Source organism: Panulirus ornatus, chromosome 8, assembly GCF_036320965.1.
Source record: "Panulirus ornatus isolate Po-2019 chromosome 8, ASM3632096v1, whole genome shotgun sequence".
Taxonomy (NCBI): domain Eukaryota; kingdom Metazoa; phylum Arthropoda; class Malacostraca; order Decapoda; family Palinuridae; genus Panulirus; species Panulirus ornatus.
In genome coordinates this window covers 2,048,494-2,069,643 of record NC_092231.1, presented here as the reverse complement: position 1 = coordinate 2,069,643, position 21,150 = coordinate 2,048,494, and the positions used below count along the sequence as shown (strand labels likewise).

Sequence of the window (21,150 nt, the reverse complement as noted above, 5' to 3'; positions counted from 1 at the left end):
GTTAGCCTTAAGTATTGTTTTTTCTGTTGCAACTTTTCAGTAGATAGCTTGTGAGGTTGACAAACCATGTGAAATGGTTGTGGACCGATTGTTTTTAGAGACATAAGAAATGTTGGTCACTCATGTTTTCTAAAATGGGTCTTTGTTCACACTCAGTCTCTAGCTGTCATGTACAATGCACCAAAACCATAGCTCCCTTTCCACATCCAGGCCCCACAAAACTTTCCATTGTTTACCCCAGATGCTTCACATGCCCTGGTTCAATGCATTGCCAGCATGTTGGCCCTGGTATACCTCATCGTTCCAATTCACTCTATTCCTTGCGCGCCCTCCACCCTCCTGCATGTTCAAGCCCCGATTGCTCAAAATCTCTGTCACTCCATCCTTCCACCTCCAATTTGGTCTCCCATTTCTTTATCCCTTTTTTTCTGACACATATATCCTCTTTGTCAATCTTTTCTCACTCATTCTTTCCATGTGACCAAACCATTTCAATACACCCTCTTTTGCTCTCTCAACCACATGCTTTTTATTACCACATCTCTCTTACCCTTTAATTTCTTACTCGATCAAACCACATCACACCCACTCTTTTTATTACTACACATCTCTCTTACTCTTTCATTACTTACTCGATCAACCCACCTCACACCACATATTGTCCTCAAACATCTCATTTCCAACACATCCACCTTCTTCCGCACAACCCTATCTACAGCCCATGCCTTGCAGCCATGTAACATTGTTGGAACCACTTTCCCCACCCTGTGACTCACTTCCGCTTCCATGGTTCCATCTGCTGCCAAATCCATTCCCAGATATCTAAAGCACTTCTTCCAGTTTTTCTCCATTCAAACTTACCTCCCAATTGACTTGTCCCTCAACCTCCCATCAAATATTACTATCAATAAGTCACATAGCATTGATAGGGGTGTCTTTCAGTTGATAGGAAATTGGTTAACTGGCCATAAACAAAGAGAATCGAATAATGGTTAAGTCCTAAAACTGGTTTGGGCTAGCAAAACTGTGCCATCTCATAATTCTTTTTGCTATGCTTATAGGAACATTTGTGTCTTTCAAAATTTTTTCAAATATCTAACCATGTGTCATATTTGTACAACTCTTTCATTTAGTACTCCTTTCATTGATAACCAAACCAGTATGTGTAGTTCTTCATCAGATTTTTCAGCTTAAGGTAGTTGGCTTTTGAAAATATAGAGATTGTCATTAAGGGAAATAGCTGAGAAAAATAGTTCACTTTAAATAGGAAAAAACATATATGAAGTAGATGAATGTAGAAATGTTAACTCAACATCACTTAAAGTAAAAGTCGTTTATATGCTGTGATTTGTTCTTTGTAAAGTCTTTTGCACGATGTGAATTGTTCTTTGTTTACTTAGGTATGTATTTTTTTACGGACATGCGTTTGCACAATCTGACTTTACGTAATGATTCCCACAGCAAGCCAGAGCAGAGCAGGAGGAGGAATTCATAAGTAATACCCTTTTGAAGAAGATTCAAGCTTTGAAGAAGGAAAAGGAAACTCTAGCTCTGAATTATGAACAGGAGGAGGAGTGTCTCACCAATGACCTGTCTCGTAAACTTAGTCAGGTGGGTGGCAGTGTTTTCTAGTTTTTTTTTTTTATGTTACAGCCTTGCCAGTGAGAGAGTTGATTATCTGTTGGTGAAAGGAATTATTGTTTGTAGGTAGGAGTGCCTGTACCTGAGTGGTAGAACATAAGCTGGATTATATGACTAATATTTTGCTTAGATGTATTGAGATGGGATTAGGACTAGGGGAAGCTTAATAGCACAGTTCCAAGATTAGAGAGGGGATTTGACTCTCTTGTGCCCTTAACCTCATCCAATCATACAAACTCGTTATCTTCATTTTCATAACCTTAAGCTGAGAGAGAGAGAAAAAAAAACCACCTCTGTCTTTTTCAGCTCTGTAGTCTCAGGAGGAGGTTACTTGCATCCCATATAACCTCTTTTGCTTGTTTAGTCATGAGGCTGGGTATTGAGCTTTGCCCTTCATCTTTACTCTTCAGGTTCAAGTTGGAAGGATGGATGAGCTTTCTTTGTAAATCATGTTATGCCTCAACAGTCCTGTGATAGAGAAATACACCTTCTTAACATACCCTTTTTGTACCTCCTTTTCCTACTGGGTAAACATGCCTCGATCACGGTCATTGATGAAAAGAAAATAAGGTGTGAGAAAAAGAATGAAGAAATAATACAGGGCTCCTCAGGTGCCTGCAGACCTCATTCTTTAATGTAGAAAGGCTCTAGGGAGAGGGAAACATGAAAGAAAGAATAGAATTTGCTGTTCTAGCAAAAGATTCAGAATGGTCAGTCATCATGTGTTTGGTTTCCAGAGAGAATCAATGGGAGGCACCAACAAGTTTTGTGTCAAAGGTCTAATCCTTAGTGTTAGGGACACACGTAGATAGTTCCCAAGAGCAATATCTGAAATGATACCTTCCTTGGTGTAGTGGTTAATGTTCCTGACAGTGATGCATTCACAGGCCACCCAGGGTCAGGCACATACGTTCAAATCCTGGTTGTGGCAGTTGGTCCACTGTCAGCACAGCTCGTTTGTCCACCCTTAGGAGGTGGTTGATAATATTGGTACCTGGCTCAAGCTAGAATATATATATATATGTGAGGGCTTGGGAAGTGAGTCAGTTGTTGTTCGCTGATGATACAGCGCTGGTGGCTGATTTGGGTGAGAAACTGCAGATGTTGGTGACTGAGTTTGGTAAAGTGTGTAAAAGAAGAAAGCTGAGAGTAAATGTGAATAAAAGCAAGTTTATTAGGCTCCTTAGGGTTGAGGGACAAGTTCATTGGAAGGTAAGTTTGAATGGAGAAAAACTGGAGGAAATAAAGTGTTTCAGATATCTGGGAGTGGATTTAGCAGTGGATGGAACCAAGGAAGTGGAAGTGAGTCACAGGTTGGGGGAGGGGGCGAAGGTTATGGGAGCGTTGGAAAATGTGTGGAAGTCGAGAACGTTATCTTGGAGGGTAAAAATGGCATGTTTGAAGGAATAGTGGTTCCAACAATTATATATGGTTGTGAGGCATGGGCTAAAGATAAGGTTGTGCGGAGGAGGGTGGATGTGTTGGAAATGAAATGCTTGAGGACAATATGTGGTGTGAGGTGTTTGATCAAGTGAGTAATGGAGGGGTAAGAGAGATGTCTGGTGAAAGATAGAGTGTGGTTGAGAGAGCAGAAGAGGGTGTATTGAAATGGTTTGGTCACATGGAGATAATGAATGAGGAAGGATTGACAAAGAGGATATATGTGTCAGAGGTGGAGGGAACGAGTTGAAGTGGGAGACCCTCACCCTCCTGTATGTTCAGGCCCTGATTGCCCAAAATCTCCACTCCATCCTTCCACCTCCAACTTGGTCTCCCACCTCTCCTCATTTTCTCAACCTCTAACACATATATCCTCTTTGTCAATTTTTCCTCACTCATTCTCTCCATGTGACCAAACCACCTCAACACACCCTCTTCTCCTTTCAACCACACTCTTTTCACTATCACATGTCTCTCTTACCCTTTCATTACTTTCTTGATCAAACCACCTCACACCACATATTGTCCTCAAACTTTTAATTTCCAACACATCCACTCTCCGCACAACCCCATCCATAGCCCATGCCTCACATCCATATAACATTGTTGGAACCACTATTCCTTCAAACATATTTGCCCTCCGAGATAACATGCTTGCATTCCACTCACTCTTCAATGCTTCCAGAGCCTTCATCCCCTCCCCCACCCTGTGACTCACTTCTGCTTCCATGGTTCCATCCCCTTCGTATTTATTGGGCATTTATCAGATAGAGGAAGCATCGCAAGATATTTTCTGTGATTATTTCAGGTATAAAAATATTTTATGATGTATTAAAAATTTGAAAGAAAATTTGTTTGGGGGCTAAACAATTCCCTGGGATTTTTTTCATGATAATAGATTTGCATCAACATCTCATTATAAGGAATATTTTTCATGCTGATTACGAAACTGGGGTTGAAACATAGCTTAGCAGTCTTTATAACCTGTAATTTGTCATTTGCATTTTTATAGTTATGAATAGTTTTCCTATCATTCACTTTGCATTTCTTGGGTATGTATCGGGTAGAGGATGCATAACAAAATATTTTCTATGATTATTTTCGGTATAGAAACGTTTCATGTGTTTTATTTCAAATTTGGAAGAGAATTTTTTTTGGACTAAAAGACTCCTTGCACTATTACCTACATGATCTTTTTGTCACAAAAATAGAGTTGCATCAAAATCTCATTATAAGGAATAATTTTCATGCTGATAACGAAACTAGGGTTGAAAATATAGTTTGGCAGTGTTTGTGACCTGTAATGTGTCATTGCATTTTTATAGTTATGAATAATTTTCTGATCTCTCGCTTTGTATATCTTGGGTATTTATCGTGCAGAGGAAGCATCACAAGATATTTTCTGTGATTATTTCAGGTATAGAAAATTTTATTGTATTGTATTTATAGTTTGAAAGAAAAATTTGGGGGGTTTAAAAATTCCCTGCAAATTTTGGTATTTTTCTCATGAAGATAGATTTGCATCAAAATCTCTACAAGGAATATTTTTAATGCTGATTACGAAACAGGTTGAAATATAGTTTGGCAGTCTTTATAACCAGTAATTTGTCATTGCATTTTTATGGTTATGAATAGTTTTCTGATCATTTGCTTTGTATTTATTTGGTATTTATCGGGAAGAGGAAACATCGCAAGATATTTTCTGTGATTATTTCAGGTGTAGAAACGTTTTATTATGTTGTATATTTAATTTGAAAGAGGAATTTTTTGGGTTAAAAAATTCCTTGAACTATTATTACCGGCAAATTTTAGTATTTTTTTCACAGAAATAGATTTGCATCAAAATTTCATTGTAAGGAATATTTTTCATGATTACGATTCTGGGGTTGAAATTTAGTTTGGCAGTTTGTATAACCTGTAATTTTTTTTTTTTTTTTTGCTTTGTCGCTGTCTCCCGCGTTTGCGAGGTAGCGCAAGGAAACAGACGAAAGAAATGGCCCAACCCACCCCCATACACATGTATATACATACGTCCACACACGCAAATATACATACCTACACAGCTTTCCATGGTTTACCCCAGACGCTTCACGTGCCCTGATTCAATCCACTGACAGCACGTCAACCCTGGTATACCACATCGATCCAATTCACTCTATTCCTTGCCCTCCTTTCACCCTCCTGCATGTTCAGGCCCCGATCACACAAAATCTTTTTCACTCCATCTTTCCACCTCCAGTTTGGTCTCCCACTTCTCGTTCCCTCCACCTCCGACACATATATCCTCTTGGTCAATCTTTCCTCACTCATTCTCTCCATGTGCCCAAACCATTTCAAAACATCCTCTTCTGCTCTCTCAACCACGCTCTTTTTATTTCCACATATCTCTCTTACCTTTACGTTACTTACTCGATCAAACCACCTCACACCACACATTGTCCTCAAACATCTCATTTCCAGTGCATCCATCCTCCTGCGCACAACTCTATCCATAGCCCACGCCTCGCAACCATACAACATTGTTGGAACCACTATTCCTTCAAACATACCCATTTTTGCTTTCCGAGATAATGTTCTCGACTTCCACACATTCTTCAAGGCTCCCAGGATTTTCGCCCCCTCCCCCACCCTATGATCCACTCCCGCTTCCATGGTTCCATCCGCTGCCAGATCCACTCCCAGATATCTAAAACACTTTACTTCCTCCAGTTTTTCTCCATTCAGACTTACCTCCCAATTGACTTGACCCTCAACCCTACTGTACCTAATAACCTTGCTCTTATTCACATTTACTCTTAACTTTCTTCTTTCACACACTTTACCAAACTCAGTCACCAGCTTCTGCAGTTTCTCACATGAATCAGCCACCAGCGCTGTATCATCAGCGAACAACAACTAACTCACTTCCCAATCTCTCTCATCCCCAACAGACTTCATACTTGCCCCTCTTTCCAAAACTCTTGCATTTACATCCCTAACAACCCCATCCATAAACAAATTAAACAACCATGGAAACATCACACACCCCTGCCGCAAACCTACATTCACTGAGAACCAATCACTTTCCTCTCTTCCTACACGTACACATGCCTTACATCCTCGATAAAAACTTTTCACTGCATTTTTATAGTTATGAATAGTTTTCCGATCATTCGCTTTGTATTGATTGGGTATTTATCGGGTAGAGGAAGCATCACAAGATATTTTCTATGGTTATTTCAGGTATAGAAACGTTTTATTATGTTTTATTTAAAATTTGAAAGAAAATTTTTGGGGGCCGAAAATAGATTACCTCAAAATTTCATTGTAAGGAATATTTTTCATGCTGATTATGAAACTGGGGTTGAAATATAGTTTGGCAGTCTTTATAACCTGTAATTTGTCATTGCATTTTTAAGTAATGAATAATTTTCTGATCATTCGCTTCCTATTTATGGGGTGTTTGGGTATGTATCCTGCACAGGAAGCATCACAAGATATTTTCTAGGATTATTTCAGGTATAGAAACATTGTATTATGTTTTTTTTATTATTATTATTATACTTTGTCGCTGCCTCCCACGTTTGCGAGGTAGCGTAAGGAAACAGATGAAAGAAATGGCCCAACCCCCCCCCATACACATGTATATACATACGTCCACACACGCAAATATACATACCTACACAGCTTTCCATGGTTTACCCCAGACGCTTCACATGCCCTGCTTCAATCCACTGACAGCACGTCAACCCCGGTATACCACATCGCTCCAATTCACTCTATTCCTTGCCCTCCTTTCACCCTCCTGCATGTTCAGGCCCCGATCACACAAAATCTTTTTCACTCCATCTTTCCACCTCCAATTTGGTCTCCCTCTTCTCCTTGTTCCCTCCACCTCCGACACATATCTCCTCTTGGTCAATCTTTCCTCACTCATCCTCTCCATGTGCCCAAACCACTTCAAAACACCCTCTTCTGCTCTCTCAACCACGCTCTTTTTATTTCCACACATCTCTCTCACCCTTACGTTACTCACTCGATCAAACCACCTCACACCACACATTGTCCTCAAACATCTCATTTCCAGCACATCCATCCTCCTGCGCACAACTCTATCCATAGCCCACGCCTCGCAACCATACAACATTGTTGGAACCACTATTCCTTCAAACATACCCATTTTTGCTTTCCGAGATAATGTTCTCGACTTCCACACATTCTTCAAGGCCCCCAGGATTTTCGCCCCCTCCCCCACCCTATGATCCACTTCCGCTTCCATGGTTCCATCCGCTGCCAGATCCACTCCCAGATATCTAAAACACTTCACTTCCTCCAGTTTTTCTCCATTTTTTGGGCAGAAAAATTCCCTGGACTATTACCTGCAAATTTTGGTGCTCTTTTCATGAAAATAGATTTGGATCATAATCTCATTATAAGAAATATTTTTCATGCTGATTACGATTGTGGGGTTGAAATATAGTTTGGTGGTCTTTATAACCTGTAATTTGTCATTGCATTTTTATAGTTATGAATAGTTTTCTTGTCGTACACTTTGTATTTATTATTTATTTATTGGGTAGAGGATGCATCACAAGATATTTTGTAGAATGATTATTTCAGGTATAGAAATGTTTTTATTATATTATGTTGTATTTTAAATTTGAAAAAAATTTTGGGTTGAAAAATTCCCTGAACTATTACCTGCAAATTATGGTATTCTTCTCACTAAAATAGATTTGCATCAAAATCTCATTATAAGGAATATTTTTTATGCTGATTATGAAACTGGGGTTGAAATATAGTTTGGCAGTCTTTATAACCTGTAATTTGTCATTACATTTATTTTTTATTTTATTTTTTTTTTTCTGCTGTCTCCCGCGTTAGTGAGGTAGCGCAAGGAAACAGACGAAAGAAATGGCCCAACCCACCCCATACACATGTATATACGTACACGTCCACACATGCACATATACATACCTATACATTTCAACGTATACATATATATACATACACAGACGTATACATATATACACATGTACATAATTCATACTGACTGCCTTTATTCATTCCCATTGCCACCCTGCCACACATGAAATGACACCCTCTTCCCCCACACACGTGCGAGGTTGCGCTAGGAAAAGACAACAAAGGCCACATTCGTTCACACTCAGTCTCAAGCTGTCATTTATAATGCACTGAAACCACAGCTCCCTTTCCACATCCAGGCCCCACAAAACTTTCCATGGTTTATCCCAGATGCTTCACATTCCCTGGTTTAATCTATTGACAGTACATCGACCCTGGTATACCACATCGTTCCAATTCACTCTATTCCTTGCACGCCATTCACCCTCCGGCATGTTCAGGCCCCGATTGCTCAGATTCTTTTTCACTCCATCCTTCCACCTCCAATTTGGTCTCCCACTTCTCCTCGTTCCCTCCACCTCTGACACATATATCCTCTTGGTCAATCTTTCCTCACTCATTCTCTCCATGTGACCAAACCATTTCAATACACCCTCTTCAGCTCTCTCAACAACACTCTTTTTATTATACACACATCTCTCTTACCCTTTCATCACTTACTCGATGAAACCACTTCACACCACATATTGTCCTCAAACATCTTACTTCCAACACATCCACCCTCCTCTGCACAACCCTATCTATAGCCCACACCTCGCAACCATATGAAATTGTCGGAACCACTAATCCTTCAAACATACCCATTTTTGCTTTCCGAGATAATGTTCTCGCCTTCCACACATTTTTCAGCGCTCCTAGAACCTTTGCCCCCTCCCCCACCCTGTGACTCACTTCCGCTTCCATGGTTCCATCCGCTGCCAAATCCACTCCCAGATAACTAAAACACTTCACTTCCTCTAGGTTTTCTCCATTCAAACTTACCTCCCAATTGACTTTTCCCTCAACCTTACTGTACCTAATAACCTTGCTGTTATTCACCTTTATTCTCAGCTTTCTTGTTTTACACACTTTACTGAACTCAGTCACCAGCTTCTGCAGTTTCTCTCCTGAATCAGCCTCCAGTGCTGTATCATCAGTGAACAACAACTGAATCACTTCCCAAGTCCTCTCATCCACAATAGACTGCATACTTGTCCCTCTCTCCAAAACTCTTGCATTCACCTCCCAAACAACCCCATTCATAAACAAATTAAAGAAATTCGATTGCATTTTTATAGTTATGAATAGTTTCCTGATCATTCGCTTTGTATTTTTTGGGTAGAGGTAGTACCAGGAACAGGTGAAGAAAGGCCACATTTTCTCATCCAGTCTCTAGCTATCATGTATAATGCATCGAAACTATTGCTCCCTATCCATAACTAAGCACCACAGCTTTCCATGGTTTACCTTGGCCGCTTCCCATGCACTTTATCCTGTGCATGCCTTTTACTGCTGCATGTGCAGGCCCCAGTCACTGAAAGTCTTTTTCACTTCATCTCTCCATCTCCAGTTTGGTCTACCCCTTCTCCTTACTCCCTCCACTTTTGACACATATATCCTCTTTGTTAACCTCTCCTCTCTCATTCTCTCCATATATCCAAACCTTTTCAATACATCCTCTTCATCTCTCCTAATCACACTCTTTTTAATACCACATCTCCCACTAACCCTTTCATGACTTATTCCACCATTTTTCATATCAGTGACAGAGCTTAGTACACTTTCTTCTATCTTTCTTTATGGCTTTGCAAATTCTTTTCTTTCACTCTATATCCTGTCAAACACATTTCTCTACTTATAATTGCTTTTCTCTTCAGTTGCCTATGCTTATACATGTCATCAAATGGTTACAACCTTCTGCAGCTCCTCTTAACCCTATGTCATAAAACAGTTACAACCTTCTGCAACTCCTCTTCACTCTCAGCAAACAACACACAAATAGGCTTGTTACTAGATACACTCCATCACTGCACTCTCTTTCCCTTGTGTGCTTTTATCTCATATCATTCCATCCATATATATGTTAAAAAGGCTAAGGGGCATCACTCAGCCCTGCCTCTTACCCACATGTATATTTAAGAATTTGGTCAACTCTCCATCCACTCTTACACTTGCATTTGCTCATCTATAGAAGGCTTTCACATAATCCAAGAGATGGCCTCCAACCACATACATCCTTAACACATTCCCTAAAGCATTCCACTTGACTCTACAGTACTCTTTCCCCAATCCATAAAAGCTGCATATAGCCTCTTAACTTTTGCTTGATACTTTTTGACAGTCATTCTCTCTCCAAAAATCAGTTGCATACAATCCCTACCTTTTCTAAATTTTTACCCCTTGCTCCTCATTTATCCTCCATTCAGTCACTTTCGTCATTCTGTCAGTCAACACTTGCACACACTTTTCTTGGTATACTGAACAGACTTATTCTTCTGTAATTACACACTGTATTCGCACTTTTTCCTTTTAATAAAGGAACAATGATAACTTTCACTCGATCCTCAGATACAGCCTTCAGCTACCATGCTAAATTACATATCAGCTGCATCCTGTTTATCAAACTTTCTTCTCCATAATTCAGCATTTCTGCTGTAATCCTAGCCTTTCCAACCTTCAACATTATTATCACCCTTTTTTACATCCCTTCTTACTATAGGCCCTTGCATTTGTATCCTTGTCCAACATCCTCTTACCCATGCATGTAATGTAGCAAATGCTGCATCACCTTCTTTCACTTGCTGCAGTTCTTCTAAGTACTGTTTCCATCTTCCTTTCACTTTCTCCTCTTGATTCAGCAATTCCCCTTTTTTACTTTTCACATTTTTTGCCTCCTTTCAGTACAATTTCTCATTTTCCCTAAACTTTTCACTCAGCATTCCTTCAAAATCTTCATCTATTCTTTCTTTGCTTTCATCCATCATCTTAGCATTCCACAAACACATCTTACATTCTTCCATCCTTTTGTGAACTTCCACTGGTATATTCCTTTCAAGCAATCTACAACGTGCCTTTTTCTTCTTTTCCATAGCATTTCTAATGTCATCCATTCACCATGCATTTACACTTTTATTTTATCTTACAACCTTGTATCCAGCTACTAATTCTACAACCTTTAACTTTTTTCTAAACATTTTAGAAACCTCATTCACACATTTACTGCCCATTATCTAAACTTTGTCACCTGTCTTTCATACTCCTCCTTGCGTTCTTTGTTTCATATTCTTGCTTGCCAACATTTTTACCTCTCCATTTTTCCCCTTAACCTCAACCCTACAAGAACTGCAAAAGGGTCAGTATCAACAAATAATCCTCTCACAACTCTCGCATCCAGCATAACCTTTCTCACCCTTTCATCCACTGCTACATATTCATTTAAAGCCTTCTTTTCTTCTCTTCCATCATATCTCATCCACATATATCTGTATCTTCATGTGGTGGAAAAAGGTGTTTACAAGGAATAAATCCCTCAGTGCAGATGTCCACAGGATATCTTCCATTCTTATTTACTCCAGGCACTCCCCATTACTCGTTATCTTGCCAATTTGCCAATTTCATCACACCCTACCTTTGTATTTATATCACCCATTAAAACTACCTTTCTCCTTCTCAAACCCATTTTTACAGTCTTCCAAGTTACTCCAGAAACACTTCATTTCATCCTTGTCTTGCTGCCTTCATATTCTCAGGCGCATATACACATATTCATGCATACTTCACTATTCCAGTCTTTTCTTTCAACCACACAATTCTTGATCCATTCCGTCCAACCTCTGAAACACCCTCCTGTACTCTTGATGGTAGCACAGTTGTACATGTTGCTTTCCGTCTTCCATGATAATGCTCATTCATTCTCATCTATACCACTCCTCCTTCCATGCCCTCCTACAACTTGTATTCATCATTATCTTTTTCACTACATACATCATACCCAAGGATATGGGATCCCCAATCCTCAGCACATTCAGACAAACTATATAACTTTTAGATTTGTCCTTAAACTTCTTCCTTTTACTCTCACCAGTCACTCCATTTATGTTCAGAGTCCTTACCCTCAGTTGTTCATCCCTTTTACTCCCCGTCATAATTGGTGGACTCCAGTGCTACTTCTTAGGCTTAAGTGCCACACTTTTGAAAGGCCAGTGTCAAAGGGTAACTCCAGTGCAGTGTTTCCCAGAGGCAGTGGGGCTCTCGGATTATCCAAAAGAATGAGAAATTCAGTTCACTGCAAGAGTTTGTTTGATTTAAAGACTATTGCCTTGATGGAGTTAGGTAATGCCTCTCCATTTGGTTCCACCCCTAAGACATATTTTTTTCTTTTATATACTTGTATACTGTATTCATATTTGTAGATCACTCAAGTAGGTAGTAGTTGGTAGATCGTCAATGACCAGGGAGGTTAGTGACATCTGCATAGTGAGCCAGCACTTTAGTGGTTGTCAAGTTGCACTCCTCCTACCTAGGTAGCTGTCTTTTCTTTCTGTCTTACTAACATGTGGACTATAGGCATTCTGTCTATGAACATACAATCTCTCCTTGCCATATGTAACACTTTACAACACTTAACTTACACAGCTCATTCTCCATAACTCTAGATTTTTCTGTGGTGAGCACTGTGCAATATCCTTGCCATTTGGCGAAATGGTTGGAGCAGTAGATAGAAATAGTAGGTAGGGACTTTTAGGCCGGAGCATTAGATAGAAACTTTTGTTAGAAGTAATAGGTTGGAGCATTGGATAGAAGTATTCATTAGGAGCATTAGGTAGAAGTAGTCATTAGGAATATTAGTGAGGAGCCTCTGCAAACGCTGCACGCTAGAGTTGCCTTCTGCCACTGGCCTGCTAAGGGTGAGGTACTAAAGGCTAAGAAGCATTATTGGAGTTCTTTAGTTATGGAGACTCTATTACCATGGCCACCCCTTTGATGTAATTACATTTGGAACAGCTGTCTGAGATATAGACTGATAGATAGACTTCACCGTTCTGTGCATGGCAGTCTAGCACATAGAAATAACAAAGAATGACTTCATTTGCATACATCCACTCTTTAGCTGTCACATATGATGCACCAAAACTAGTGCTTCTATCTGCTGCTAAGTTCTCTCGAATTTTCTCTGGTTTCTCTGACCTCTTCATATACTCAGACTAGCCTTATGACAGCATGTCAACCCCTGTATACCACATTGTTCCATTTGACTCAATCTCATGCACACTTCACCTCCTCCTACATGCTCTGGCCCCGATCACTCAAAGCGTTCTTCACAGCATCTTTTCTTGTCCAGTTTGGTTTTCCCCCTTCTTCTTGTCCCCTCTTTTTCTGAGATGTACACCCTTTTAGCCTCTCCTCACCCATCCTCTCCATATATCCAGACCATTTCAGCTCTTTTAGCCATACTTTTGTTAATACCACACCTTTCTCTTGCCTTATCTTATTCGATCAACCCTGCTTCACACCCCATGTTGTCGTCAGGCATGTCATTTCCAGTAAATTGACCCTCTTTCATACTTTTTTCATCTAAGGCCTGCGCCTCGCATCCATACAACACCATTGGAACTACTTTACCATCCAATATACCCATCGTCACAGGCAATGACCTCTCCACACTCCTCAGTGCTCCTAGGACCTTAACCCCAAACCTACCTTATGGCTTACTTCAGCTTCATGGTTCCATCCACAGCATCCACTCCCAGGTATCTGATTTAAACACTTCATTTCTCCAAATTCTCTCCTTTCAGACTCACTTTCAAACAATCTGTCTCTCTCTCCAGGTAAACTTAATAAACATGTTTATTTACAGTAACTCAAATTTCTCATTTCATACTCATTTCCATTCTGAGAAAGTAGCTTCTGCAATGTATCACTCAAAGCTGTCACCAGAGCTATGTCATCAGCAAATAGCAACTGTCTCATCTCCCAATTACCCTTACTCCCAGCAAACTGAAGAATTGCCTGTTCCTCCAAGAACGTTGCATTTACTTAACTCACCACCTATTCCAAAAGCACATTAAACAGCCATGGTGACATCACACACTCTTGTAAAAGACCCACCTTCCCTTGGAACCTCTCTCATCTCTTCCTTTCTTCCTTGTACACTCCTATCTCTCTTGATAGAAACTCATTGTTTCTAGTAGCTTTCCACCCACACCATATATTTGCAACACCTTCCACAAGACATCTTTATCAACCCTGTTACATGCTTTCTCCAGATCCATAAACGCCTCATACAAATGTTTGTCTTTCCTAAAATAGTCCTCACACAGATTTTTCAAAGCATACACCTGACTCACAAATTCTCAATATGATGCTCTGTGCATTCCACTGCCTTCATTATCACTACTCTTTCATACAACTTACCAGGTATACTGAACAAACATTGCTCTGTGCATTCCACTGCCCTCACAATCACCACTCTTCAGTACAACTTGCCAGGTATACTAAACAAATGTATACCTTTGTAATTTGATTTTTTTTTATGTTAAAGGCTCCAGTCACAGGCAATAGTCCACATCAGTGCCAGGCCTTTATTGAAATATAGGGAGAATTATGAAATGGAAAGAGAAAAGACAAGGGAAGGTATTTACAAGATTTTGGGGACGTGAAAGACATATCTTTTGAAATGTGCCTGGTCATAGTTATTGGGAAAGACATGAGAAGGTAGAGAGTTCCAAAGTTTCAATGTGTAGGGAAAGAAGCAGATATCAAAATGGCCCACCCTTGAGCTGCTGGTGGCTACACAATAATCGTGATGCAGAAGTTTACCAAGTATTGCATGGTCTAGCTAGTGGTGGGTCACACAAGCAGCCAGCTCTTGGGAGCAAAAACCAAAGTAATACTAATAGAAGAGAGAAAGTGAACCAACATTGCAGCATAGAGCTAGGGGGTCAAGTTTGGAAGTTATCCTTGGAGAGTATGTAAGTTGGACCGCTTTCGACTCAACTCTATCAAGTAAGGATACGGAGCTAGAACCACCCCAAATGTGAGAGCAGTACTCCATACAAGGATGAATCACTCCCTTGTATTAATGGAGCAACTGTTCAGAAGAGAAGTTTTGACATCTAAATAGGACACCCAGTTTCTTAAGCAGACTTAGCTGTTCCTGTAATGTGGGGTTTCCACGAAGATTGGATGTAACAGTAATACCAAGCATGTTCATTGAGTCAAGAGGTGGAATTACAGAACTGTCAAAGGAGAGACGAAAGTTGTGAGGAGTTTTCAATAGAAAGATGGGTAGAAATTGGGTCTTAGAGGCATAAAACTTGACAAGATTTTGTTTACCCCACAGAGATATCTTGTCCAAGTCTGAGTTTATTGAGGAAACTGTGTCAAGAGAAGATACAGATTGAGTGAGAGAAGAGGGAGCAGAATTGAAGGGTGTGGATGAATGCAGTGTTGAGTCGTCAGCATTTGAGTGCATTGGAATATTTGTAGAGGAGAGGTAATTGTTGAAAAAAAGGAGAAAAAGTGTAGGAGACAGGACAGAACCTTGAAGGACACCACTGTTGTTGGAGAAAAGTGGGGAGGCTGATCCATCAACAAACACACAGATAAATCGGCTGGAGAGGCAGCTAGATATGAAGGAGCAAAATGAGGGAGGAAAGCCAAAAGAGGGGAGCTTAGAGATGAGACCCCAATGCCACATCCTGTCAGAAGCCTTAGATATATCAAGGGCACCTATATATGACTCCCCAAAATCTTTAAGGAATGATTACCAGACATTAGTAAGATAAGAAGGAATATCACTAGTGGATCTCGCCTTATGGAAGCCATGCAGGTGGTCAGAGAGAAGACTTATTTTGAGGTGTTTAAGAATATGGGATTGAGGAGATTCAGGCTTTGGAAATGGTAGATATCAAAGCAGTGGGACGATAATTAGATGGGTCAGAACGGTCATCCATCTTAGGGATGGGATGTATCAAAGATTATTTCTAAGGAGAAGGAAAAGTTTTGGTTTTTAAGCAGAAACGGAACAAATTAGTAAGCATAGGTGCAAGTTCAGAGGCATAATCTTTCAGCACACATGGATGGATGCCCTCTGGACCATAATCCTTGATTGTGTCTAGAGAAAGAAGTACCTTTCGGACAGTCCAAAAAGAGATTACGAAAAGAGGCATAGGATTAGTAAGAGGAGCGTCAGGGGGTGAAGGAATATTAGAATTATCCAAGGTGGAATTAGAAGAAAAATAGGAACCAATGAAGGTTGCTTAGTCAGTGGGAGAGACAGCTGTAGTACTGTCAGAATGGAAAAGTGAAGGAAAGGTAGAGCGACAGAAGTTGTTAGAGATGCCCTAAATAAAGACCAGAAAGACTTATCATTGGATGACGAGGAGGGGTTATCACACTTCCTTTGAATAAAGAAATACTTTGCCTCACAGATAACATGCTTGCAGCGATTATGGGCATTGATAAAAGCTAAATAGGAGCCAGAGGAAGGAGAGTTTTTTCAAGCCTGAGATGCCTGATCCCTTGTCTGAATGGCCTCAGAACAAGAATGGTTGAGCCACAGATTGGATGAAGAAGGGGTCTTGGAGGAAGAGGTGATAAATGCTTCCATTCCTGCAAGAATAACCTCTGCTATGTGTTTGGCAGAGATAGAAACATCACCACGAGACAGTAATTTACCCAAGGAAAGTCAGAAGAGTAATTACGTAAGTTACCGAAGGGGGAGGTGCTGTTAGAAGAGGTACATTTATGAGAGTGTGACTAGATGAACCAATTTGGGACAATTATTTTGCCATGACTCTCTCATTCCACATTCATCAGCATCCCAAACACCTCTCATTTGCCACCCCATTATTCAACAGTCCCTCAAAATACTTTATTCCATCTGCTCTTCGCCCCTTCTTTGCTTGTTACCACTTCCCCCTCTGCTCCCTGCACAGATGCTTCCATTTGTTCTCTTGTTATCACATGATTCTCCTCCTTTGAAAGTGTTTTCGTATTTTCCCAAAAGTTTGCCTATATTTTCTAACCCCAATTCCTTTGGACTCTTTCTGAGCCTCTGCACCTACTCTTGACCTCCAGCTTATTCGTCTTGTGCATCTCCTTGTCACTGCTGGAAATGCTGATTTTTTTTTTTTTTTTTTTTTTTATACTTTGTCGCTGTCTCCCGCGTTTGCGAGGTAGCGCAAGGAAACAGACGAAAGAAATGGCCCAACCCCCCCCCATACACATGTACATACACACGTCCACACACGCAAATACACATACCTACACAGCTTTCCATGGTTTACCCCAGACGCTTCACATGCCTTGCTTCAATCCACTGACAGCACGTCAACCCCTGTATACCACATGACTCCAATTCACTCTATTTCTTGCCCTCCTTTCACCCTCCTGCATGTTCAGGCCCCGATCACACAAAATCTTTTTCACTCCATCTTTCCACCTCCAATTTGGTCTCCCTCTTCTCCTCGTTCCCTCCACCTCCGACACATATATCCTCTTGGTCAATCTCTCCTCACTCATTCTCTCCATGTGCCCAAACCATTTCAAAACACCCTCTTCTGCTCTCTCAACCACGCTCTTTTTTATTTCCACACATCTCTCTTACCCTTACGTTACTTACTCGATCAAACCACCTCACACCACACATTGTCCTCAAACATCTCATTTCCAGCACATCCATCCTCCTGCGCACATCTCTATCCACAGCCCACGCCTCGCAACCATACAACATTGTTGGAACCACTATTCCCTCAAACATACCCATTTTTGCTTTCCGAGATAGTGTTCTCGACTTCCACACATTTTTCAAGGCTCCCAAAATTTTCGCCCCCTCCCCCACCCTATGATCCACTTCCGCTTCCATGGTTCCATCCGCTGACAGATCCACTCCCAGATATCTAAAACACTTCACTTCCTCCAGTTTTTCTCCATTCAAACTCACCTCCCAATTGACTTGACCCTCACCCCTACTGTACCTAATAACCTTGCTCTTATTCACATTTACTCTCAACTTTCTTCTTCCACACACTTTACCAAACTCCGTCACCAGCTTCTGCAGTTTCTCACATGAATCAGCCACCATCGCTGTATCATCAGCGAACAACAACTGACTCACTTCCCAAGCTCTCTCATCCCCAACAGACTTCATACTTGCCCCTCTTTCCAAGACTCTTGCATTTACCTCCCTTACAACCCCATCCATAAACAAATTAAACAACCATGGAGACATCACACACCCCTGCCGCAAACCTACATTCACTGAGAACCAATCACTTTCCTCTCTTCCTACACGTACACATGCCTTACATCCTCGATAAAAACTTTTCACTGCTTCTAACAACTTGCCTCCCACACCATATATTCTTAATACCTTCCACAGAGCATCTCTATCAACTCTATCATATGCCTTCTCCAGATCCATAAATGCTACATACAAATCCATTTGCTTTTCTAAGTATTTCTCACATACATTCTTCAAAGCAAACACCTGATCCACACATCCTCTACCACTTCTGAAACCACACTGCTCTTCCCCAATCTGATGCTCTGTACATGCCTTCACCCTCTCAATCAATACCCTCCCATATAATTTACCAGGAATACTCAACAAACTTATACCTCTGTAATTTGAGCACTCACTCTTATCCCCTTTGCCTTTGTACAATGGCACTATGCACGCATTCCGCCAATCCTCAGGCACCTCACCATGAGTCATACATACATTAAATAACCTTACCAACCAGTCAACAATACAGTCACCCCCTTTCTTAATATATTCCACTGCAATACCATCCAAACCTGCTGCCTTGCCGGCTTTCATCTTCCGCAAAGCTTTTACTACCTCTTCTCTGTTTACCAAATCATTTTCCCTAACCCTCTCACTTTGCACACCACCTCGACCAAAACACCCTATATCTGCCACTCTGTCATCAGACACATTCAACAAACCTTCAAAATACTCATTCCATCTCCTTCTCACATCACCGCTACTTGTTATCACCTCCCCATTTACGCCCTTCACTGAAGTTCCCATTTGCTCCCTTGTCTTACGCACCCTATTTACCTCCTTCCAGAACATCTTTTTATTTTCCCTAAAATTTAATGATACTCTCTCACCCCAACTCTCATTTGCCCTTTTTTTCACCTCTTGCACCTTTCTCTTGACCTCCTGTCTCTTTCTTTTATACTTCTCCCACTCAATTGCATTTTTTCCCTGCAAAAATCGTCCAAATGCCTCTCTCTTCTCTTTCACTAATACTCTTACTTCTTCATCCCACCACTCACTACCCTTTCTAAACAGCCCACCTCCCACTCTTCTCATGCCACAAGCATCTTTTGCGCAATCCATCACTGATTCCCTAAATACATCCCATTCCTCCCCCACTCCCCTTACTTCCATTGTTCTCACCTTTTTCCATTCTGTACACAGTCTCTCCTGGTACTTCCCCACACAGGTCTCCTTCCCAAGCTCACTTACTCTCACCACCTTCTTCACCCCAACATTCACTCCTCTTTTCTGAAAACCCATACTAATCTTCACCTTAGCCTCCACAAGATAATGATCAGACATCCCTCCAGTTGCACCTCTCAGCACATTAACATCCAAAAGTCTCTCTTTCGCACGCCTGTCAATTAACACGTAATCCAATAACGCTCTCTGGCCATCTCTCCTACTTACATAAGTATACTTATGTATATCTCGCTTTTTAAACCAGGTATTCCCAATCATCAGTCCTTTTTCAGCACATAAATCTACAAGCTCTTCACCATTTCCATTTACAACACTGAACACCCCATGCATACCAATTATTCCCTCAACTGCCACATTACTCACCTTTGCATTCAAATCACCCATCACTATAACCCGGTCTCGTGCATCAAAACCGCTAACACACTCATTTAGCTGCTCCCAAAACACTTGCCTCTCATGATCTTTCTTCTCATGCCCAGGTGCATATGCACCAATAATCACCCACCTCTCTCCATCAACTTTCAATTTTACCCATATTAATCGAGAATTTACTTTCTTACATTCTATCACATACTCCCACAACTCCTGTTTCAGGAGTATTGCTACTCCTTCCCTTGCTCTTGTCCTCTCACTAACCCCTGACTTCACTCCCCAGACATTTCCAAACCACTCTTCCCCTTTACCCTTGAGCTTCGTTTCACTCAGAGCCAAAACATCCAGGTTCCTTTCCTCAAACATACTACCTATCTCTCCTTTTTTCACATCTTGGTTACATCCACACACATTTAGGCACCCCACTCTGAGCCTTCGAGGAGGATGATCACTCCCCGCGTGACTCCTTCTTCTGTTTCCCAGCTGATACACCTACCATTTCTCTTTCACTCTCATCATCAGTATTCACCATTCACTACCCTTTTGGTCTCTTGTTATCACATGATTCTCCTCCTTTGAAAGTGTTTTCTTTTTTCCCAGAAGTTTGCCAATATTTTCTAACCCCAATTCTTTTGGACTCTTTCTGAGCCTCTGCACCTATTATTGATCTCCAGCTTATTCGTCTTGTGCATTTCCTTGTCACTGTTGGAAATGCCCATACACCTTCCATTTCTCTTTCACTCTCATTTTATCTTCTGAATTTTACCATTCACTACCCTTTTGCTCATGCTCACACATCTTACCATCTGCATACCACACATTTCTCTTGCATGCATAAGCTCTGCTTTCTTAAATACTTCACATTCCTTGCCCACTTCACTAGCTTCATTTACTCTCACATTTTGCCATATTAATTCCAATTACTCCTAGTATATTGTCACACAATCTTCTTTTCTAAGCTTATCATTTTCACCACCCTTTTCCCATCCATGTCATTTCCTTTTTTCCAGAAGAGGAAAGATGGAAATAGTCAGTACTTGGAAAAAAGGAAATGTGTAGTGCTGGAATTTGATGATTTGGTTATTGATGACATAGCCATGGAAACTTCACTGAACTAAAGTGTCTTAGGGGATATAAGTTAGAAGGTAGAATTTCAGAGTCAGAATGAAGAGCATTGTTACAGTTGTGGAATTTGCATAGAGCTTAATAGTCTCTTTGAACATGAAATTGGATATGTAATTCCAAAGTCATAATACAGAACATTGTAATGGAAGGTTTTCTGAAGTCTGTTAGGAGAGGGTTAGTACCTTTGGTTGTGAATAAAGAAAGTTTGGGAA

At 40.7% G+C, this 21,150-nt stretch overlaps 1 protein-coding gene across 2 annotated transcripts in view; it reads left to right on the top strand.

Annotated features, from left to right (window-relative positions):
- LOC139749723 (coiled-coil domain-containing protein 6-like) overlaps nt 1–21,150 on the top strand; it is an 83,010-nt gene that overhangs the window by 2,436 nt on the left and 59,424 nt on the right. For both annotated transcript variants that reach the window (XM_071663901.1, XM_071663900.1), the window contains exon 3: nt 1,462–1,611. In XM_071663901.1, the coding sequence (XP_071520002.1) occupies nt 1,462–1,611 (150 nt within the window). The remainder of the gene's footprint in view (nt 1–1,461; nt 1,612–21,150) is intronic.